Genomic DNA, 25,644 nt, shown 5'->3' on the forward strand with positions numbered 1-25,644 from the left:
CCCCCCCCCCCCCCAACCATCACTAACAACTTAATACTCCAAATACTTGCTACCTTCTTACATACCTAAAGTTAAGCTAAGGAAAGATATTTTATGGAAATAGCCTTTAAAATTGCCCTGCTCTTTGACACAACTAAATGTTCCATGTGTGATTCTGGTACAAACAAGCCCAATGCCATGTTAGGACAGATCCTGGAGTCCTAAATTTCCACCTGTTCAAGAGAGGACTTTGTACCATGATCAGAAGATGACAACGCTGTCTCTAGTATAACAGACAGGATGTGATGGAGCCCCACAGCTCCAGTGAGCAGGAAGTCTTTCAGCAATCCAGCAGCAGCAAGCTCCTGTTTTATGTATAAAAAACTAAAATGTTCTTTTTAGGTCATAACTGTTGTTTGCAATGGATTTTTATACTGCTTAAAATCACAGAGCCTTCTAATATATGGAAAAATAGAAGGGTTTCATGAACATCGCAGAACAGTTGAGGTTGGAAAGGACCTCTGGATGGGAACATATATTCATTTGAATAAAAATTACCAAATGTGATACAGTTCTATATAGATAATGAAAATTTATGACCAATTACCAAAAATTGTCTTAACATTAGAGTGATATAATCCAAATGCTATCCTAGCTTTCTACTGCCAATGTGAAAGACACCATTTAATCATGCTTTTATTTTAATACAATATTACAAAATCAAGTCTAGAAGTAAGCGCTTTTGATTGAACTGGACACAATCCAAGGAATCTCAGTTTCCAGAACTGAGACAAGAACTTGTAATTGACCTCCTATGTGGTTTTAGGAAGACATCTCATTTTGATTTACAGACACCCATATATTTATTACAGCCACTGGTAATCTATTTTGATTTAAACCCCCATGAAAACACTAACCTGCTCCACAGATACAATCACACAACTACATTGCCATACAACCACCCCAATATCTTTCACTCATGCACAGCTGCATGCCCTGGGTGGGATATCACCATCAAGTATGGTTTGCCATGACTACTGAGCAGTCTTCTACCTAGTATATTAGGAGCAGAGGCCAGAGACAAATTTAATACATTTTTTGACTCAATGATTTGCCTAACAAAAATTCAGATGAGCACAGAATCCCATCTTAAACAATGCACCAAGTAAAGTAGAAGTAGGGACCGTTCACTTTGAATTGGCTCAGCTACATTAGGCAATTAAATAATCCAAAAGAAAATACAGTTAAAAACTAGAGAGGAATAGGATAATTGACCTCCTACAGCACAAAGACAGAGCCAGGCAGATGACACCCACAAATCATGCCAAAGCTCACAGGCACCATGGAACGCCACAGAGCCTCCTTCAGGGTGAGCATGTGTGGAGGCTTTCCTACCCCATAAATGTATCTTATTTGGTCTATTTTCTTAAAGCTCAGTAGCAATTCACTGTGCTCTTCCATTCTGAAGGGAGAGGGCAACAGTTTCACTTCTCTATTAAGTTTTTTACATCTGCAAGATACCTTGCTCTATAAAAAGTCCTCCTTGGAAGTTGTCTGCCCAAAGGAACAGGCAAATGTTGCCTTCCCTCACTGGTCTTCTAAACTCGTAATTAAGCCTTGGCGTTTGCTTCAGTATTTCCTTGACTGGGAATCCAGAATCCATACACAATACATTTGCTAGTATTTCTGTAACATTTGACCTCTCCCTTTCACAAGCAGCCCTATGTGAGGATTTCAATGCTGGTACAAGTGAAAGCACAACAGAAGGTGATAACAGCCAATTAACAAGGTTTCAGTTTCTGAGCTCTTTAACTTGCAAGCAGGACTATAAATAGCATTGTAGGTTAAGAGCAGTGTATCTGCCTTTGAATATAATGACACCTCACAACCAGTCACCCACTGAACATTGCTAGGTATGGGTTTTAATTAGCTACTTATCCTTTTAAAAATATTCAGTGTGATTTTCACAGTTGGTTAATCTATTTTTAAAATGAGAATTAAGAGCATCTTTAAAGGAGATCTCTGAAATGACTTTAGGAGTTTAATACATCTTCTATGATTCACTTCCCAATGAATTTTTGTTTATCCACCTGCCTATAATATTTGTAAACCCAGAAATGACCGGAGCTGACCAACAAATTTATATTGTTAAACATCAAACCACCACCAGCCAAATCCAGGGTAAGTCTGTGCTGATACTGAAAGGTCTGGTCCTGGTCTTATCCTTCTCTGCACCATGCTTCAACTTATGCAGCTATGGACAAGACATTAAAGCTTTCTGGGCCAAAAGAAAATTTTTTTTTTTTTTTTTTTTTTAGAGCAGACAGATGGCCTTCTGTTCTTTAAGCTGCTGATCTGATTCTATGGCTGAACAGCCAACTAAATTTAATATAAGAAAATTAACAAAAGCACATGGTCAGGATTGTAGGTAGAGCAAAGCTATTCATTTCAGTAGCAGACTGCAGTTACACCGGGTCAAGTGTAACATCAGAACGCAACGTAAGGATCTACAGGATCAAATTCTGCTCTCCTTTCTACCTGGGACAATCACATCTCTCAAAGTTGCTCCATAGGGATGAATTTGACCCAGGGTGTTAAACCTGATGAGACAAAGTGGACATTACTTACTATCTACTGCCTTCACCAATATTAACAAGGGCAAATGTAAAGTCCTGCACCCAGGGAGGAGTAACACCATGCACCAGGACAACTCAGGGGTCAATCAGCTGGAAAGCATAAAAAGACATGGGGTCCTGGTGGAAGCCAAGTTGAACATGAGCCAGCAGAGTGTCCATTTCACTGGACTATAAGCAGCACTGTAAGAAGAAGGGGCCAAACCCTCAATCTTTATGCCAGCAGAGCAAACACGCAATTAAAACCTAAATTTGTTTAGGAGCAAACTGGTCAATGCCAGATAGAGAGAAACAATTATATAGGACGATACATTACACTGTACTTTTAATAGTTTTTCTCTGAACACTAATTCCTTTTTTTCACACTTTGACCTGTCGCAGCCCTGGGCAATAGCATCTGGGTCCCGAGGGAAGCCCAGGGATGAGCTGGGTTTCTGATGCACAAGCCTTTTCACAGAGGAGGGCATCAGCTCATGAATGCAGTGCAGAGGAGAGGCCACCAGGGACCACAGCTCATTTCTGTGACACTGGGCCACGTGGCATCGCAAAAGTAGTAATACCACAAGCTTCAGAAAACAAATGGGCTTATGGTACTGGCTTTTCCCCACTGCTCCAGCTAGCTCTATGCACATTAGATTTTCTAACTGAATTTACCATCCGAAGCAATATACCCTTTCCACCAGTTTCTATTCAAATCTTGGCTTTTCTGAACATAAGAAAAAAAGGAGTTGCCACTCTGACTGGTTTACTATTCAATGCAGGAACAGTTTAAAAGCGTTACTCCAGAGCTACAGAAATACAGGTTATAAAAGGGCTCATTTAAAGCAATTAACAATTCTGCACCACTTTGGCAACCCGCGTCATAACTGCAAAGTGCCTTCTGCTGCCAATGTTTTTCTGCTGAAGTTGGTAAGAGTCTGGATGGGTTTCCATTAGAGCAGGATCAGCCCCACTGTCAGGCCGTCATCACCTTGCAAGTTCACACCATTTTGGAAATCAAATTTTATTAAAGTCCAGCCATAAATGGCAATGTCAGATGCAGTTTGCATGATCAGCCAACTGCCTCAGATGATCTGCTTTTGGCCCATTACTTAATGTTTGTGCCCGTCTGTAAGAAACAAGGACACAAATAGTTCTCTTGACTCTTCCCACCAAAGAAAATGACAAGGTAGAATGCTTTACAATTCTGTACCTCAAATCAAATGGCTCTATTTTTTTTTCTTTTCTAAAACAAACAAAAAAAAATAGTTCTTTGTTCTGCTTAAGCCACATATATTTACAGCCTACCCACCTTATTTTTACTGAGGATATCACTCAATAGAATAAATTCTGATGATGTTTAGATAGGACACTCTCTCTCATAAAAAAACATAAATTATGCCTGGCTTGCAAAAACTGGGGTAATTGAAGCACTGCTGATTTAAAGCCGTTGAGGACCTGGTCCAGTTTTTTACTATAAACAGATGATAGGATTCTTCTGTTGCTCTGCACCACAAGTCAGTGTTACAACCCCCCTGGGAGACACTAATTGAGTCTGGCTAGTCAGCAGGGCATTAGTTGGCTCCGATGAAGACAACATAAATTTATGTGTCCTTCCAAGGAAAGCAACAGAAGCAGATCTGCATCTTCCTACCGAAGTTCTAGATAGCAGCAATTAGAAACTTCATCAATGAGATAGCTCTTAATCCAACCATTTAATTATACAGAAGTTTAGGGAACATCTCTGATTTTTATTTTTTTTTATACGAAATAATGTTGTATCAGGCACTTGATTTTTAAAAGCTTTAGCATGTCTTCAATAAGCATAACTGCAACATGTTCTAGTGAGTATTTTCAGCGTATCGCAATTCAGCTCACCTGAAGTGTTAGGTACTTAAGAATAAATAGCTTAGTCATACAGAAAATTCTTCTGAATTTCCAGGGAGATGAGACAAATTGTACCACCAAGCTCCAAACTATCAGCTGAAAGACTGACTAAGGGCAGCAGGAGGTTAGTATATCCAACAGCCCGACTGAAACCTAAATTAGGTTCCAAGCTGCTGAGTACAGCAACACACAGGTAAAATATTTATGCCTGAATGTTAAACACTAATGGTGGGGCTGACAATACAAGCACATTTAGCAGGAAAATGAAATCAACCAGTTCTTCTTTTTCTCTTAAATGATGAAGTACCTCCCTTTACAGAAGGTACTAGTGCTAAGAAGAAAGGTACCAAGAATTAGCTGTGCTTATCTGCAGAAAAGCTGGAATATTGACAGGCTGCAGGCAGAGAAAATGTGCAGTTAACTCAGGAGATCCACAATTACCCAATTAAGTAATTTCATCCTATTTAAGAAAAAAAAAAACAAACCCAAACCACAACAATATCCACATTGTTTTAGGCTTTTTTTTTTGTTATCTTTACTCTTCATGTCTGTTTTAAGTATCCAAAAGGAAAATATCTCCTACTAAACATAACAAAATTTGAACAGACAGAGTTTAATATAATTAAAGGCTTGTCAGCATCAGAGTCTTCCCCTTAACACAGTGATTTAATTATTCCTGCAATTGATATATTAAACTGGCACCCTGCCATGAACCACGGCTGTTCTGGAATTTGAAGTCCTGCTCCTACATCACAGGTGGATACTGGAGCTCGGCAGCCCTACGAGCTGGGCAGGTTGGGCTGGCCAACGGCCACAGTGACATGGACATGCTGGTTTTGGGCTCCACAGTCACCTGAAGGAGGCACCAGCACATACAGCATCTACAATGGCGTGCATCAGGGCACCGTTGTGCTTTCCCTTTGAACGTGGGGTTACTTTTCTTGTACTGCTCAAGGCACAAGTTTAGCCAGAGAAATGATTACAGCATTTCCATTTGCTCCAATCTGCTATAGCACCTCATTTCCTGAAGGCTTGGTGGACTTAAAGTTTCTTCCTGAAGTCTTCAACACATTTATTTGTGTGATTTCCACAGAAGAGGATTAAAACGCAGGTCAAACAGACATCAACTGCTTGTAGTGCAGAGCCTGCACAGATCCCCACCAGCACTGGGTCGCAACGTCGCACGTACCCACGTGGGAAATGACCCCACTGAACTACAGGGCTGTAGGGGGGAAAATCTTGTGTGGTGTGTCACTTGTCACCTCCACGGCTGTTGGAGTTCCTCAGTGAAATCCAAGACATATGTAAGTGTTTGTGAGTCCAGGACCTTTCTGTCCTAGTTTAAATGACTATTGGAGTTTCTGGGAAGCAGCACTATGAAACTTCAGTTTAAACCTATTCAAACGGTATTCATTTGGCTTGCTGAAGACTCAGCCGCTGGCACTGGAATCCTTTGTAGCTTCAGCCAACAAAAGACAAAACAGCAGACACCAGAGGAATAACGTAAAATGTGAGGCAAAAGGTCTGACAGCAGAGGCAGAGACAGTTTCTCAAGTACATTGAAAACTTCACACATAAGATACCATAAAACAGAAAAACCATATAGAAAAAAAAAAAGGTGCCTCAGAATTTGTGAATTTCTTAAAAAAATTCTGCTACTTTTTAGGGAGTGGATAAAAGAAAAACAGAACTTTTTTTTTCCCATCTATAGGCTAGAAGTTTGCACACATGGTATTGGTCTTTCAAAAATCTAGTTTTTAAATGAAACATAACTTTGTGTAGAAAACATACCTGCAGACAGCACACACAAAACAGTCTGGGTGATAGGTTTTGCCCAGTGCCGAGACCACTTCTCCCTCAATGAATTCATCACAACTGAAGCACCGTGTGCCATAGAGTCTCTGGTAGTCCAAAGTACAGATGTAGTCTCCCTGTCTCACAAAAAATCCTCCTTGGGCCAGGTCACATCCACAAGCTGCAGGAAGAGAAAAGGCAGACTCAGAAGATTGGAAAAGCAAAATTCGCGCTCCAAGACAATGCTGACTTTTTGCCTGTGATCAGTATGATTCCTAGTGGAGTATTTTAAACACTTCAATATAGAGACTTCTTATCACAGAACAATTGTGTATCTGAAAAACACTGCTTTTACAGTAAATTACATCAGCGGTGTATTTTGTACACTCATAGTTTGGATTTATTCCATATAAAATATTAAGCTCAGTGCAGAGGCTGCTAATACAGAGTTAAGCCTTTTGGAGTTCAGTTCACAGCTAGCATATACCATGCCCATCCTATCTAATAGGTTAAAGGAAATGCATAAAAGATATAAACATTCAAAATCTAAAGCACCAATGTTACAATGAAACATCTCTGAGAGATTACAATTGTCTGATATTCCTCCTTGACACAAAAGTAGTCAAAACACTGCTCCCTCTAAACATGGGGTCTGATGTACATGGCAACTGCTGTGAACTTCTACAAGTTTACAAGATCCCTTTTTTCAATCAAATCTTACATTTACCTGATAAACATCACCCACCAAGCATGAATTGGAGAGATGTCCAGAACCACATGCTCCTGGCAAAAGCAGAGTTTTTAAGTTGCATATTTTTTACCTGTTGATTTATATTTTTTTAAAGCTAAATCTGTAGTAAACTCAAGTTGATTAACCAGAGGCTTTTGAGACTTTTCAGGAGCTTTCTCCTTTGCTGCAGGGATGGAGCTAGGCTGGCATTTTGAGAACATCTAAGATGGGAAAGGAAAGATACAACAGTTTGGCTAAAGTCACACAGAGTAGATAGAGATGTGGAAGATGATCCTCACCCATATTGAAGGAGATCTTTGGAAACAGACTTGAACTGGTTTATAAGGAGAACTAGAATTCAAACTGGTGAGGGATTCTGCTGCTGTGCTGACTACTACTTTAAGTCACAGCATCACACTTGCTACTACGTACTTCTGCTCCTGGGAGATGTGCATGTAGGGAAGCACTTTCAGCAGCAAATGATGCTAATGGTCCAAGAGGGCTGAACAGACGACTGCAGCAGTGTCACTGCTCACATGCAGCACACAGAAGAAGTGTGGGAATGTTGTTTATCAAATCTGGGTTGCATACAAAACACTGCAGAGCTGCTCAGTGCCTTGGTCCCAAAATAGCAGAGGTTCCTAAACGTTTAAAGTCCAAGACTGAGATTTCTGCTTAGGTACCTGAGAGTTCACAGGCACTTTGGTTTTTAAACGTAAAGCCTCCCAACTCACACTGAAGCCTGTTTGTGATGCCAAAATCAGTCATCTTGCAAACTATGAGAAATGAGTCCAGCATGCATGCTCAAGGCACAAAATAACATACAGCACAGAAAGCCCAAGAAAGTGTAGGATCTGAACATTAATTCAAAGACACATCCAATCACCTGCCCTTTTTTTAACATCTTTCTTAGTAGAGACTGCAGCACAGGAGACCTGGGCTCAAGACCCCCTTTAAACTCTAAGTGGCCATTTAAATCCCGATCTTTCTCCTTGGAGATGGCCCCAACCACTAAGTGACAGAAAACAACAATCATGCTGAAACTGTATTGGTATATGACCAAGAACTGAAGAACCATGGATTAATCAACCTTTCTTATAAGCAATACAATTGGAATTATTTTACATTTGTCATGGGCTATGGCTTAGATGATTTACCTTGCAATACATTATTCATGTGCTTTACTTCACAGGCTTAACACAAGCACTTCAACATTTTTTTGCTTTCTCACCCTTGCTCTAATATTTACTAAGGACATGCTTTTTGAACAGACTTTTCAAAACTATGGCATGACTTGCTGAATATCATGAGTTTCTTTCAGTCTATATATTTCAGCCAGGTATGTACTGGTGTGCCAGAAGCCCAGATCAGCTATGGATTTAAGATGATGCTGAACAGCATACTGAGCTGATAATAATGATGCACCACAGCAGCTCTAAATTGTATCATACCGCATTTAAACTTGCAGAGTGGATCATAAGAGAAAGAAGCTAAAGGACATAATTGGGTTTCTGAAGCAAGCAGGGAGGGGTTACATCCCTATGGAATATTTCTTTAAGCCAGCAGTTGCACATCTTATTGCAGTGCACCTGAACAAAGCCACCAAGAACTGCTTAGAGCTGCAGAGCAGGCACTGACCTACACGTTTTGGTCTGTGCCACCCAAGGGGGACTTGGAGCTGGGCTTTCATAACAAGAGAAAGCTAAGTAGTTGATTGTGTGCCCACAAATTATCTGCCACTGCTCTGTTGTGCACTCTTGCCACTGCTCACCTGCTAAAATGAGCGGTAAGCACAAGCAAATCTGTGTTTTTAGTGCTGACGTGGGTTCTTAAGGGAGGCCAGGCAGACCTTGCCTCATGGCTGCTAACAGGGCCCCAGTGGGAGGCTGGGACAGGTGGACTGGTGACAGCCGTGCCGCTGGTGTTTGATGGGACCCCGTCTCACCCTGAAGGCATCTGCCTTTCTCTGCTGTCACCGAGGTCACAACTACCACAGCTCACCGTGTACTACTCCAACCAATTTGCACTAATGCACTTAATCCTGGCTTCGGAGGAAACCCTGCAGTGAAACTGTTCCCTGAAAAGATACATTAAAACAAGATAGTTGGACTTCAAAATAAAAGCTGAGCTGGGCCTCTAATCAGGCCCCTTTCTGCATTGACATCACTTCATCCTACCTGTACAGGAGAGTGGCTGAATTCTGGAAGAAGAAACACAAACTGTTCCATGTTCACCTGAACAGCATAATGAAGAGTAAGAATTGTTTTCTACCCAAGTTTTTCTAATTAGCTGTTACTGTACTTTCCAATTAATATTAAGAGCCTGACAGTCACAACAGGTACACTGCAAGTGAACTGCCTACCAGAGTAATGGGTTCTTCCAGTGTCTTTCACTACACACCACACCAGGGACATTCAGACAGGAAAGTGGACCATGAGAAGGAAGTAACAACTCACCAACATACTTACTCCACAGTACAGAGTCAATGATTTCATTCCTGCAAAGAACCATTTTAACATGCATGACTTTGTAGATAAACAAAGTGCTGTAAATCTCTCCAACCTGTAGCTCCAGAGCAATATAGGATAGAAAAAAATAACAGGATAAGATTGCAATTAGGTAATTGGCCAAGGGGGAAATGACAGTGGGTTGTGAAGGAGGCAGCACAGTCCCTAGGAAGGCTATTAGTACAGCTGATTAATGACTAAGGGAAATGCCCACAGGAATAACGCTCTTGCTACAACAAAGCAGACCAAGGCAATGAAGAGTGCTAATGACCCAAAGCCCATAGGCACTATCGGCGCACAGAGGGATCTGGATAGAAGGGGAGCTGGATCCCTTGAGACATGGAGAAGGGATTTACTTTAAATGCACAAGGTGAAATGTCCTCCATTCAATCAGGAACAACAAAAAATTCCCTTCTGGGTGGCAGAAGGAAAGACAGACATGTGAATATGGACAATCACAGGACAACTACAAGTTATTAATGTTTTGAAGTGATAAGAAAGGATGCACTGGGCCAAATAGGTCCCAGAGAACTGGCTAGTACTAACGATGGTAAACCTCATGAGCCCTTATCTAGCACATAGGGTATAACGTGCTCAATTATTTCCACAAAACACTGTTTCTCAGCTGAGCAGGGCTACCAGCATGGCCTACAGAATGAAAGCCTATTTTAAGAGACAAGCAGAACTTGTCTTGTTTAGCCTAACAAAAACCCCAAACAACTAATACCTCAGCATATATCTGAGGTTTAAACGGAGCAAGCTAAAGCAATATGAAGAGCTACTTAAATACAATGAAAACGTCGCAAGAACAAGTGAGGAAACCCTGGCCACGAATAAACTGAGGCTGCAAATTAATAAAAACGTTTCTAACCATCACAGGAAAATGTTTGTTGTGGAACAGCATCCCAGTAAGAATGAAAAAAAGATGGAGAAAAAGGCCTCAGATCTCTATAACTTTGGAATGAAGTCTGAGCAATATTAAAAAGGAATTATGAGACATGGTTAAAATATTAGCCTAAAAATACTATCTTTTAAAGGATAATGAGAGAGAGAGATATTGTAGAACCATAAAAAGAATCAAATGTGAGAAAAGTTTGGATGAAAGGAGGAAAAAAACCCAAACAACTTCTTTTTAAATTTCTCAAGTTTTGGGTACCTTAAACTCAATACTATCCATAAAATGTAACTATCAACATCAAACACAGTTGTTCAGTTTAATGCTTCCGCTTAATTAAGGAGATGCTTCTGTCATCCTCCATAAAATCAGTACTTCACAAACTTTACAATATAAAAAAATACCCAGTTTTATTCAACTACTCCCTGACACTGCATAAAATTTCAAGTCCTCGAATTCTCTAGTTACAGCACAAAATGCACAAGAAATAAGCTCTTTCTTTTTTACTGACAGTACTACTTTCTGTGTAATACAGTAGTAGAAATAAACTGACATCTAAATAGCTATAAATTTATTTCGGACCAATTAGAGTCATAACAAATTGAATTGAGACTAGTGGCCAACATGCTTATTCTTCTTCAGAGATTTGATAACCTCTTCCGCTCAGCAAGGCTATTAAATCTCCTGATGTACATCAGTATGACTTCTGATTCAGTTTAGGGCAAGAACATTTTTATGACAGTGGATTATAATTTTCTCGAATATTTCTTTTATAAAGCCAGCCAATTCTATGTCACTAAAAACATAACTTATGAAGATTTTAGCTGAAGTAATCTCTCACATGCTCTATTAAAGAAAAATATTTTTTTCCATTATAGGTTTTAAGTGAAAATAGGCTTTTCATGCAAAAAAGTTAGGTACATTCTAAAATATTTCTTCAGAGGAAAAAAACTGGGATGAAAAGATTTCAAGCAGGCATAGCCATTACACAAGTTTTTAATCTGTATCAGTGATACCACTTTTTCAGTGTTTTAGCATTCCAAGAGGTTTTGAAAACCACTTGTATCAAACCTCGATGCCACATTGAGCCCCTTAATCTCAATTCTTGTTGATGGTTATTAGTTCTTCTAGAGTTCCCTTCAAATTGATTAGCTATAAGCAAAATTCCAAAGGAGAGTCCAGCATTTCTTTGGCACAGAAAACTGAGCAGGGTGGGCTTTTGGCCCTTTCTTTCCATCTTGTTTTGCCACATGCCTGTAACAGAGACCATGTACGTGACAGTTCACAGAGGTGCTACTCTCTGCAAAGTCTTTATATTTATCAGTGAATGAAGAAATATCTAGCTTTTAAGTGAATCTGAAGCATGAAGGAAGTCTCTGTAGTTCTACTCTCTCTCTTCCCCACTGACTCTGGAAATTGCGTGAAGTCACAGCTTTTCCACAAGTCATGTCTTCCTCCCCTGCTCTTCACACATCACTCCACCAGCAGCTATGTTCCACCAGCCACAACTCAAGTTGAGAACTCTCCTGCACCCTTTAAACCATCTGATATGATTTAACTCAACTCCCAGCTGACCACAGGAGAACACAGGGATTTCGGCTGAATACTGGCCTGGATATTAAAATAGTCCCAATTTAAAGTTGAGAAGAGTAGCTCTGAAAATACATGCATTGGCCATCCCTTGGGTGAGATGCTGCACCCTCTGCCTTCTCCTTACATGGACAGAGAGACTGCACAGCTGAGATTCTCTTGCACACATGCAGAGACGAGAAATCAGGGAAAGGAAGGCTGGAGGAGCTCCCAGGGAGCATGTTTGAAGGCAACTACCAGATCTTACTCTCCTAGGACAGGAAATCAGTTTTATATCACAAATCCACTCCTACCCAACACTTGTCATCCAAAATTAGAATCTGGAGGTAGGGTTATTTTAAAACCTAGAAACAGCTTCCAACTATTACTGATGCTCATCTGAGTGAAACAAGAAAAGCACTGCAAACGTAGCACTTGTGGTAATGAAGAGACTAACACCAAGTAACTCAGCTGCTGGTCTTGGTATTACCCTGCACACCAAGGCAGTGCCCCATGCAGAACAGCTATGAGCTTTAGCAATAATTTTTAATTAGTGAGCAGGTAAGTGTTTGTCTGTACTTATGGTATCTGGCAGCAAGCCGATACCTGGAGATACTGTGGGACTTGAGGTGAAAGATGTCTACACCATTTCCTAGAGGGTAACTCAGGACAGCTTCTCTGACAACTCAGTAATTCCACTCATTAAGATGGTTTGCAGTTACCTGACACCAAAACACCTCATACAGATCTGAGGGGTTCCTCTACTTGCTTAGAAACAGGTTACTTTCTCCCCCAGCCCAGAGTCTGTAACAGCACCTGGAGCACTGTCATTTACGCTGTGTGATTTCACAGGCAATCTAACTCCATAATTCTTTATTGCCTACAGCCTATAAAAATAAATAGCAGCAATAGCAATTAATTAATGCACTTTAAGCACATTGCTAGCCCGCTATTGTATGCCATCAGTGTTCCATTTGCACTGTATGAATCTAAAATGCATCTCTGTTTTCCTTGCTGGCAAATGAGCCTACTGAAAGCAGATTAATTTTCTGGCTGGGTGCTGGGCCTGAAAATCAGCTGTGTCCTGAGAGGCTCTGAGGATGCTGCCCTCGCTGTGCTGCTGTACGCTGCAGCAGATTGTAACAGTAAAATGCACTGCTCTTCTTGTCATCCAAACAGTGCCGTTTTGCTTTCAGCCTGAGAGATAATCAAGCGTTTTGCTTATCAACCTGTAACTGCATGTATGAAGTCATTTTTTTCTCCCATTTGTTGCCTGAGGTAAGCAACCAGGCATGAATCTAAAATAGGAGAGGCAGAGACCCTGAAAATAAAAAGAAGGAATGAAGACCCATTCATAACATTGTTATGGAGAAAACAAGAAAAATGTCTTTGCTTGTTCAGAGCTGAAAAAAAATAAATAAATATGTTTTCTTCCTCAGCACTGTGACTTTATGTCCATTTCTAGTATTTTCCTCTATCTCTGAGACAGATGCTGGTGGCTGACTAAAATCCCAAGAATGACACCTAATATGTGGTTGATAAAATTCTCTTTGGCAGCTGAACTGCATGTCTTCATATACCGTTAATGCAGCCTGGGAGCCCATTCTCCAAAAACCCATGATTATATAAGGAACATTTCTCCTGGCCACAACACCTGCGAGAAGCAATAGCAACCACCTGGCAAAATTCCACCACTACAGCTCTAACTAAACTTCAAACTGATCTGCAATTAATTTGAAGCAGTGTAAGCCCATTTCCAGAAGATAACTGTTACTGTTACTCATTCACCCTCTTGGACATCTCCCACCTGAAACTTTTGTCTATAGGTGAGGCAGCAGCAAGACAGAAGGAACCTTGTGATGGTATATAACCCAATCACCCTTCCTAGGCAGGCGTGATTATATCTTAGTCTTTCCAAGCAGATGGCCATGAAACTCAATCCTGTCAGTCACTGATGGCATTTTAGCTATATCTGAAATACCAGCTGTGATCTGGAATCTCACCTCACTTTCCAGATGGACATGAAACTCAAGCCTGTCAGTCATTGGTGGCATTTTAGCTATATCTGAAATACCAGCTATGATCTGGAATCTCACCTCATTTTGTTACAGTCCAGGTAAACACAAACAGGAGTATGCAGCACCAGGACAGCCTGGGGCAGACCTGCTGGCCCAAGTACTGCAGGAAGGCAGGTAGTTCTGCCAAAGGAAAACCAGACCAACTTTCTGCAGTGGGTAAGATACAGAGAAGCATGGGCTATATCTTATCCATCTTACAACACTTCACCATGCGTGTGTAGCATTGATAAAGCTATAAAGGATATAGCATTCAGCCCATCTACACAAGCTCTCAAATACACTGGCCATGATACCCATAAATTAATTTGTGGAGCACACACTTCAGTGCAGGAAACCCCTTAGAGATTCAGAATGCTCCTATGAGACTGAGAAAACATTAACAGCTCAGGTGTACTTATTAGAATGAAGAGAATTTCAGGAGTTTCCTGTGCACAATGTAACTTGACTCCTATAATTTATGGCAAATACACATCCAGTAATTTTTGCGTTAGGAGTGCATTTCCATTTTCTCTTTCTCTTCTAGGAAGCAGAATTAACCAGTACCTTAAAGACAGTGTTACAGCCCTATAAAAGCTCTCCTCTAAGGGTTAAAGGTGAGAGAGATTCTCACGGTACTATGTATGCGGCTGTTCCAAACCACCAAAACAACACCCAGGAAAACTGAAAAAGTTGTCTGGTTTATGTTGATTTACTATCTTAAGGGATCAATTTGGTTATTTAAAATTTACAACCATGCTAAAGAGATCTAAGAAACCACGTAATGTGCTTTAATCCATTTTAAACCTAATAACATCTTAAGTGTTTATGATAAAATACTGCTGTCATTTGCCAGACTAATTAAAACAGTTTGCTTTTTTTTTTTTAAACATGTAAAGCAACAACATTAAATATTTTCTGATTTTTCATAATGGTGTTTCGGGTGCCAGTTACAGGTTTGCAAATTAAGTGCTTGCTCTGACTATGCACAGATACGGCAGATGGTCTCGTGTTAATGAGTCGCAGAAAGCAGGAGGTGGGATAACACCACAGTGGCAGTGATGGATTTTATGCACCAACTCTCTCTGGCTCTCCAAGCAGGCTTCACATCACCTTAGTGCCTTGAAATGCCCAGTAGCTACTCCATTGTGCTGGCTGTATCCCTGCTCTGTCCCCATGTGAAAGAGCATGATGCAGACAGAAAGGTCCCCTACACAAAGGCATTCTTCCACTGAGATTTTTTGCGTGGGGAAAATCTTTACCCTAAGAAGAGAACTTGAGTAACTCAAAAGAATTACAGGCTCTTTGCGGGGGTGACACCATCTAATGTGGGCTGAAATTACTTATGCTCAAAACTACTTTATCTGAATAATAACTTTACTGCCTGCAAAGTTTATGTTTCCATCCCAAACTTTATCTAACAAGCATCAGGCATAATTTTCAAATACATTCAATTTTGTCCCAGTCCTACTTTGATTTCAACCAGTGTGTGTTTTACTACTCTCCATTTATTTGGTGTCTTTGTCTACATCTACCTCAGCATTCCCAGCATGGTTAAGCACCCTTCCCGGGTAGCTCTTCCCAGTGAGGAACCAGACCTCTGCAACGCAAACTTTTTCTGCATGTGGCTGTATCTGTTGTTTGGATCATCCTCCAGAAATTTCAGCAATGACTTCTTTGAAAATCCTACCCATGTTTTTAATAAGCACTGAACTTTCTAGCACAACTTAACAGTCTTTAGACTAGAAGGATATAAATAAGAAGAAAAGCAAGGCAATGAAACTAAAGGAAACTGTATTTGCCTATGAGTAAGAAGGTAAAGCACGTGTATTATGTAATTCCCTGGCTATAAAGAATAGAGTAAGCATGCATAGCTTTATTATACCTTCAAACGTAAAACCCCAGAAATTTTATGTCTTTCAATGGGATAAATCAAGTTGGAAACCAGAAATAACAGAAGCTTGGCTTCCTGGGGTGGATGGAAGGATGAATGGATAGGTAGATAGATAACCTTTATTGCAACATTAGGAAGGTAGATAGATAGATAACCTTTATTGCAACATTAGGAAGATATTTCTTTACCAGTCTCTTAACTGTGATCCCTTCCCTGTCCCTTTTCCACACTTAATTAGTATCATGTAAATTCATGAAAGATACTCTTAAAAAAAAATTCAACACTCTGGATGAAATATATGCCGATAAATAAAGCTGTCACTAAGTGCTGATGTGATTGGTATGCAAACAAGACAAGAGGGGTTGCAGAAAGTTCTTCATGAATCCAAAGAAAGGTTGCAACTAACAAGGATGTGACCAAAACAACAGAAAAACTAACAGTTACTTCACGATTGGTAAAGTTCACTGCTGAAATTTTTTTTCCACACAAATTATTGAGTTGCTCTTAGAAAGTTAGTGATTAATGATTTTTAAAGTTTAAAAATCTCAAAACCACAATGTAGAACAACTGGCCACTGCATTAAATCCCTTTCGCACAAGCAAAAGTTATTATAATTGTCATTACTATTGTTATTTCAATGAAATAAAATATTAAGTTAACGTGACATTGGTAAGTCAGCCCCAAGCCCATCACACTGCCCAGACTCTATACGAGAGTATTGCATGGAATTATACTGAGTTAATGTGATTTGGGACTTCAAACTCCTGAAGTACTTGGGAAGTGATGGGCACGTTGCTGAGAGCACCTGATGAACACAAGCCCCTACGCTGCATCCCCAGTGCCTAAGATACCACACAGGCCATCAACCACTACTACTTGGCCAAAAATTGGGACTTGGAAATTTTACTAGTGAGCTTCTCGTAAATGACTCCCATTCTGAAATGTGAAACCCCAAAGCTATGTTCAAACGCGAGCCCCTCAGATTACACAGCATGGCTTTTGACATATTTATATCCTAGCAGACACATTTGATCTAACAAACAAATCACTCCTATTACCAAGTTACTTGATGTTTTTAACCTTTTTACTGAATATTCTGTTAGCCCTTCCTATTACCATGGCTTCACAATAAATGATATAACTCTGGGTTGTTCTGGTATGTTCTACTGAAAAAATGTTGTACAGTGATACATCCAGCCCAGGAGAGTTTTCACAACTCCCAGAAAAATGGAGTTCCATAAGAATCAGAAACACTGTCCCACATACCCAGCTCCAGCTGAAGACATGGTATGTTCTAACAGGTTAATTGAACAAACAGATGAAAATTCATGGGGGAAAAAGTATATTTGAAACTTCTAGCAGTGCTTCCATAAAAGACTGCACATGCTGCATCCACAGCAAGACAGCAATCCAGGGAATTTTGATTAGCTGTAAAGCAAGACAGACACACACGTAGTGTAGCTGCTATAGTACAATGGTCGTGTTTTTACATCTGCGGCTCAGACTGCAAGCTTACTTCATCTCATCAAGTTACAGTTCTTCTCACATATGAGTAATCTTGCACAAAGAACAGCTTTTTGCAGGGCTGCATGGATTTTTCCCATTTGACCAGGATGGAAGCTGCAGGGTTTTTGCATGCAAATAGATCTGCAAACATAGTATGGACCGTCCATTATTTGGTCTGCTACAGTGACCATATAAAATACCATAAAGTGCAGTTTCTGATTTCATATAAAGCTATAGTAAGCAAACTATTCAGACTACCTAGAAACACTGGGGTTTGATTCACACTTCAAATATTTCTTAAATATTGCATTTGACATTGCTTATTGCTACTTTGGAAATGTTGGGATGCTATCACATCATAGAAAGATTAGACAAACACTCCTAAACCAAGGTAATTTCTGTCTTTATGAAAGATCAAAGATGCTATCCAGAATAATAGAATTGCAGCACCCACATCTCTCCTACCTACAATTCTGTTAGTCTGTGTCTGTACTAGCTGACTAAATTACACTGTTGTAATCAAGCTCCAAGTGAGTTTTTGCCTAATACCATACACTCTATGAGAAGCAGACCTGACAGACACCCTCAGAATGAACTAGACAACACAATTTGTCTTAATTTGATAGTCTGAGTCATCAATATTTTATGACAATATTTCATCACCTTTTGTCATTTTTCTTGGCCCTTTCAATACAGCAGTAAGAAATAATAAAGAGAATTCACAAACATGGGAACCAAAGCCCTGGAAGCATAACAAATAAAATGTTTGCATGATATTTCTTCTATTATAACTGCATTTTCATTAAAGATTATTAAAATGGGAGATATTTTAAAGACTGAGTAAAAAAAAAAAAAGACCAGATGACATGTTCCCTACAGCCTTTTACTAGCAGATTTGATGTGCACCTTAACAAGAAAAAACATATATGAATATACAAGTATAAACCTTATTTATGATGGTTTGACTAGATGATCTTAAAGGTCCCTTCCAACCTAGACGATTCTATGATTCTATAATGCTTATATAATGCCTCTGTAAATCCTATTAAACTTTGACACTGAGTAAAACCAGCAGATATTCACAGTATTGCTATAAAACTTTTTAATCTGGATGTATCTCTCACCATCTTGAATAAGAACAAGAATCAGTCAGCACTTGATTATTCGATTTTTAAAACTTTCTTTAGAAGCACTACCTGGGGAATTCAGGAAGAATTGGGTGGGAATAAGTGTCTCTACACTGACATTCCTTGGGTTTGCACAGTTACATAGTTTAACTGAAATACAAAAGGCAACCTACGTACTTGCTGTTACCATTCTGAAACTCACAATTCTCATAGGAATAATCAGACAGCAGTAAGGCAATACATAAAACTACCTTTACACCTTAAAAAAAATAAATAAAATGAAGCAATTCAATGTTTATGCCTCCCAAAACCTCAATTTATCCAACACTATAAAATTAAGGGTTTCATATATCACACATATTCAAAAGGTAAGTGTGACTTCTTGCACTGTAATATCATTTCTCACTGATCACATCATTTAAAGAGACCTCAAATACTTCTAGACACCCTCTCATGAGACATTGATTTGTACTTCTTCATGGGCTCTTTGTCAGTTTGTGATCTCCTTTGTTATACATATGTAAATACTGTGAGAAGGAACCTAATTTTCTGTGGTTTTACAAGTATCCAAGGTTTTCTAATGAAGGCTATGAGATGGTTTAATATAGACGTAGTCAACCTAAGCAGGCAGGCAGCAGGCAGCTTAGCAGGGCGATGCAGCCATCCCACACGTGGGATTATCTGTCCTGGGGCTGCTCTGTGGCTACGTTGGACACTGGACACACAGCCCCTTTCGAGGTGCTATCTTTGGTAGATGAGGTGAGAGGGGGCAAACTGCATTGCTGAGTACCATCAAAATAAATGCACCACAGGGAGGAGCCAACTGTAAGGTAAATATATTCCCAGGATTGTTGCCTTGCTCATGCACAACAGTCCAGCAGCATGACAAGAAAAAGGATTCAGAAAAGGGGTCATGGCATGAACCTCTCCTCCAAGGCTGAAAGGAGGTAACTGGCCAACTGACCAGGAGAACCAAGTACCATTTTTTTGCTAAATCCTATCACATTAACTATGTATTTTTCATCCCTTGATTTGAGCACATGATTAAAAACCCAAATCACATTTGCCTAACCTGATTTTTTCCTCTTTATGCTAGCTAGTGAAATGTATGTTCAGTGCTCTGTTCTGTTCTTCAGCTTTTCTCACATTAACAACGTGGTAAACCCACACTAGAAAGCAACTTATGCTTCTTAAGCAACAAATAAAATCCAGAAACAAAACAAAACCAGATACCAGAAGGATGCCAGCAAATTTATGGAAACCCTTGAAAAGTGATAAAAGGAATAATGAAGGGAGGAAAAAAAAAACCACCCGTGTGTGCAAACTTAGCACAATGATTAGTAAAGGGGAATATAAGCACTCCAAGAGCCCTGACACCAAGAAGCAGTTTAACGACACGTTTCTGACACTACCTCCTGTGCCAGCTGAGTCTGACGGGTGCCTGACAGATGCCACCCTATTTCTTCCTCATTAACGTAGTGATTTTTTCTTATTTTATCCAAGATCTGCCTGAAGTGAACAAAATGAACAAACTCCTCCTTATCTCTTACAGATAGGCAGGGTTAATGCAGCTTCTACACTATATTCATCACCACCTTCTGCATGGGGGTGGGGAAAAAAACCCTCTGCACTGCCTAAATTTGGGATTAGGGAATAGTTTCAGAATCTGCTTGCTGCATTCGCAGGTGACCTGACAAATTTTAAGAGGAGATGCTCTATGAAATGAAAACATATAATGTATAATTGTGTCTGATTCCTCCCCGCAGGACTTGTCAATGTTTTCTCATAGGAGACCTTGTATAAAAGGGGGCTTGGATTTAAGCAGGGTAATTATATGGAGCACATATCAGTACGTTACTGAGACTTCATGCAGGAGAGAAGACTCCTGAATAACAAATTAGCTGGTCTCTTCCCAAATTAGGTCTGAAAAAGTAGTTTGATAATATAAGTAGTTTGATAATTAAAAAAAGAGAAAAAAAGAAAAAGTAGTTTGATAATAAAATTTGCCATAAGAACAAGTGGCTTTAAAAGAGTTTGAAAGATGTATGTACTTATGTGCACATACAAGTTAATGTACAGAATAAACCAAGTAGTTTGCCCCAAATATGGAAAAACACAAGTCACACTGGGGTTCAAACATCACAGTCCAACACAAAAGAGTGGGAACAGACATGGCCATGGCCCACCCCATGGCATGTGTTAGAAAGCTGGGAGAGGGATAACGCCCTGAGTTCCTTTGTAAATGTTAATTTTCTCCTAACCCTGCACCGTGTTTCGCTACCAGTTCTCTCCACCTGTTCTTCATCAGGTCCCAACTCTGTAATAAACTTCATGGGTTTACATCCATTCAAATCATACTCCACTTTCAGGATTTAGGAAGTTTATAGTCTTACAGTAAGCAGTCAGAGTTTACTGTAAATCCTTTCAGTCATGGACTGCATTGTAAAATATGTTTATGAAGTTTCCAGGACCATGAACTCACACGCCCAGTGCTAACGCCCTACTCGCAAGCACTTACCTTTGCAAACAAAGCACTTAATATGGAAATATTTGTTCTGAACTCTCAAAACTTCTCCTTTGCATGGGTTTCCACAGGTATTGCAGAGAATTGCAGAACTTGATGGCTTCTCCAGTTGGCTATGTACAGCCTGTGGTTGTGAAACTGCAAGGGAAAATGAAAGAGTATTTTAAAGGTTGTCAGAGGCATTTTCTGTAAGACCTACAAATAATGACAATTAACATGTGGGACAAAACAGGTCAAGCAGATAAAACAGTTTTAACTTCTGGTATTGCCCAGCACAGGAGAAAACATTTGCGAAGGGAGCTGAGCCAAGTTTCTCATTTCAGAACTTTCAAAGTTCACACCTACAAACATTTCAAATATAAATCAGAAATGCTTGATCAAGGGGATTCTTTCCTCTACAAGTCTTGAGAGCCTCTGTCTGCACGTTAAGAAAACGCTTTGTCACATTTTCTCTTCAAGAAGCCCAAAACTATAGATAAAAGCTATTGGTTTTATCCAAAATGTCTTTAATGGGATTTAGTAACTATTACGCTGTGAGCTACTGATATTTAAAGTTCAAGGTAATTGCTTTTTTTAACTGATTTTAAGATAGAAATATATTTCTGCAGGTGTTTTGAGTTCATACTTCTGAAACGTTGACATCTCTGTAAACACCACGCATATCACACAATTAAACAAAGGTTGCTGTCATTTTGTAAGAAAACCATGATTTCAAGGGATTAGTTTTATCTAGGTTAGTAAGATATTAAGTGAATTAAAAATTTGCTGCCATCTTGTGATATAAATTAGAAACTGCATTTATTGAGCTGTTGATAATAACAATATAAACTGTCATCCCAATGTGTTACGTAGAATAGGTGAGATATGACCTTGTTCTTACAATTCTGCTGCAGTACTTGTATCAATTTTTATTGCAGTGTACTTAGGAGTCTAGAGAGCAAACACCAAGGGATTTAATTATAAAGGGGCTGTACTATAACTCAACAGACTTGGCTTTTTTCCTATGTGAAGAAGTACTAGTAACAGGAAAAACATATCAAGCATTTTAAGTAAATTATATATTTAATGTCATTCTTCTGTAATGTGGCATCCTTATTCTAAGGTTGGACTGCTTATGTCAAAGTGATTGATTTTTATTTATTTTTTTTTGAATTAGCTTCAAAATAAACTTGCCAACCAACCACAACCAGTCAAGATGGAGCAATCTCACACAGGCCAATACACTAAGTATGAATGGGAATCAGGTGTGTTCCCCTTCAGGGTTTAGTCATGGGATAATGCCACTGCTGGGTAACCCTTCTCTTTCATCAACATTAAAAAAAAAAAACAACAACAAAAAAACAAACTAGAAAGTAATTTTTCATATGAGACGGCTGTGAAACAATTAATAAATTTGTAAGAAGCTGGATTAAACTCAGACTGGACGCCAAAACCACACAACAACAACTATAATGTCTATACCTTCACTATAGGTGGGGATAACAGAGAGGCAGTGATGGTACTGTCACTCTGAACACATATGATATCGGACAACACCAACGGCAGTAAGTGAGCATCATCCAGCTCTGGTTCTCCAATATCCAACCTTACTGCTCTTCCTCCTCTATTCTCACCCTCATCCCCACAGCTGGATACCTAGAAGGCCTTTCCACATCCACCAACTCTAAGGAGTCAGTATTACAACGAGATGTCCTAGTTTGAGGTAAAACAGAACCAATTTCTGTTTGTAATTTTACTTTTTAAACTGGGCCTCTTCTAACTCAACTCTGAAATTAACAGCATATTGCTCAGAAACTGTTCACTGTCACAGTGGTAAGACCTGATTATACCAAGGAACAGTATGCAGAGAGGCCCCTGCTTATACTTATTGCTATAACAACCAAGGTCAGGTAACTTTATTTGCCCCGTTGGAGGGTCGGAAGCGGAAAAGTGTAGAGGGGTCACACCTGTAGGGAGGAGCGGACAGGACAGGTGACCCAAAACTGACCAACAGGGTATTCCATTCCATCTGCACCACACTCAGTGTAAAAGCTGAGGGATCAAAGGGTTAACTCTCTCTCTTTGATGGCCAACATCCAAAGAGGACCCTGTCTGTTCATCTGCCTTTGATCCCAATCCAAGCATTCCTGACTCCAGATCCGGAATCCAGCTCTTGACCATCGCTGAATCCAGTCTGGGACTTTTCCTCATGCCTGCTGGTGACATGATCATCATCCTGGAAGCTTGATACAGTTTTGTCGGTTTTGTATATACTGTATACTTCCCACCTCTTTTTTTTATTGTCTTCTTATTATTTATTTTATTATATATTAATATTTTCATTAAAGTAGTTTAGTTTTTTCTAAACTCATAAATATCTTTCTCTCTTCCTCTTCTCTCTTATTTTTTAGAGGGGGGAGGGAGGGACCATCTGCCATTATGATTGGTCAATCCAGCCAAAACCACAACAGATGCTGAGCCTCCCACCCATTCTTCAAGGAGAGTTTCTACAAGTTTTGCCCAAACTGGCACTTTCTACTCCTGTAAGTAAAGCCATTTTTTTCCCCCCAAGGAGATACATGGGATTGAGTTGCCCACAGCATTATTCACAACGCATTAGCATTCTCCCTTGTCTCCTGAACTGACGCATTCTGGGATTGTCAAAAAAGTCCTGCTCAAGGCAATGTGAACTTTGGAGCTATTACTGAAGCCCTGGTTATAATTAAGTACATCTACAATAAAAACAACACAGCACGACAGGCAATGAGATGTTTGTAGAAAGGCAGATGCTCAAATTTACACAGAGCAAACAGCACACACAGTTCAAGGGTCTGGCTTATTGTTGGAAGGATGGTTTTTTTATTCCTCAAAAGAAAACAGAGGAAACTCTGAACTTGGCAATACTTAACTTTTGACATGAGAATTTCTCTTTACTGTAACCTGCCCAAAACAAACTACCCACCCTGATAAAGAATCAGCTCTGTAAGAAACCAAAATAAAGTGTTTTTCCCGAGTTACTTAGAAGAGTAGCTGCTAAAAATTTATAACTTTGGATAAAGGTTTGCTCCCTCCAGAATTACCAACAAGCATCAAATTTGTAGCATTTAACAGAAGACTTGACTTAGAAAGAGCTGGCCACACCCAGAACATTTTGGCCTAAAAAGTTACATTTGAAATATAAAATTCTGATTGGAAAGATTAAACATTTGCCTGTTTTTTCACGCTTGACTCTTTCCATGGCTAAGGTGTTCTGAAAAGCATCTCTCGGGAGGCACCGGCACCTGGTCAGTGCGGTGGGACAGACAGCTGCCATCTCATCCCACGGGCAGTAACCTGGCTGAGGAGTCCCAGCACAGAGCCCGTGCTGGAGGGACCCAGGTGCACCCTGGAGAGCCCCGAGGGGGCCCTCCACACCAAACATACCCCCTCTCCCTAAAGTGAAAATATTGTCACATTTCCAGAGAAAATGTCATTTTTTCTGATTGTTTTCTTGCAGCTGGGAGTTCATTGATAAACGCACTGGAAAGCAGCAGAAAACTGCAAATTGTTCCAACTTTGGTTTTTTTGAACTGTGAAAACTGTTGCAAAGTGGCAGAAAAAGTTTTGCTTTTCCACCATGAATGCGGTGCTCAGTGTCCAGAGCTAACGGGCAGGGGGACATCACACATTTGCTTCTCTTCATGTCTCTGGATCAAGGTTCAGAATTCAAAAAAAACAAAACAACTCCATTATAAAATAAATTAAGAAGGAAAAGATGTAGTAGTTCTGTTGGAATTCTTCCATTAATCTTCAGGTAACACAAATCATATTTAAAATATGCATGGCAGATGGCTGAATAATTATTTTGCTTTTCTCTCAGTACAGAACTAAGCTACTAAGTATTTCAACAAGACCCCAGTGGGAAAACAGTGCCTTTGGGCTCATTATAAAACTAGGCTTCTGAAGGCACTTTAAATACTTATTTTTCCATCTAGCACAACAAAATGATGTAATGAATGTTATATTAGTTTAAGTTTCAATATTTTAAAGTATATTGTGCTTTATGTTGAAATTGCAACAGCTGACACAATTTTGAGAAACTAACTATATTAGTCAAGATTCTAACAGATTTCAAATCATATTAAAGGAAATACATTTATATGGTAATTTTCAGCGTTCTACTTTTATGTCTTTATGTATCAAAATCAGTCTTTGAAGCAACAAAAGATACAATCAACATATTTAATGAGTGAAACAGTGAATTACTGATGAATGCAGTGATCTGAAATTACTCAGCGGATCAAAACTAACTAAAGAGCTCATTAAAAATTAAATGCTTATACCCTGATTTGTACAATTTAATGAAACTAGAAATTTCCTTCTTAACTTTAAATGACTTTTTCTGAATGGAAATACAAATGAATGCCTGATTCTCCAAATTTCCCCTTTCTCCCACACCACATCCTGCTCTAGCAGAGGTAACTCCACCAATCCTTAAAACCCTAAAAAGATCTGATTGCACTTACTTTTTGACAAGGATAAAAACTGGCAAGAAGTGAACTAGCAAACACTTTCCATGGCACTTCTTTGGTGTACAAGACCTATCTA

The 25,644-nt window shown here is 39.5% G+C and overlaps 1 protein-coding gene across 10 annotated transcripts in view; it reads right to left on the minus strand.

The window, feature by feature from the left end:
* Positions 1-25,644, minus strand: part of ABLIM2 (actin binding LIM protein family member 2) — a 110,473-nt gene that overhangs the window by 80,026 nt on the left and 4,803 nt on the right. For all 10 annotated transcript variants that reach the window (XM_014935953.1, XM_014966838.1, XM_014935956.1 and 7 more), the window contains exons 2-3: positions 21,073-21,216; positions 6,270-6,453 (exon numbers count right to left, since the gene is read on the minus strand). In XM_014935953.1, coding sequence (XP_014791439.1) covers positions 6,270-6,453; positions 21,073-21,216 — 328 coding nt within the window. The remainder of the gene's footprint in view (positions 1-6,269; positions 6,454-21,072; positions 21,217-25,644) is intronic.

Source organism: Calidris pugnax, unplaced genomic scaffold (genome assembly GCF_001431845.1).
Source record: "Calidris pugnax isolate Ruff unplaced genomic scaffold, ASM143184v1 scaffold14, whole genome shotgun sequence".
NCBI classification, from domain to species: domain Eukaryota; kingdom Metazoa; phylum Chordata; class Aves; order Charadriiformes; family Scolopacidae; genus Calidris; species Calidris pugnax.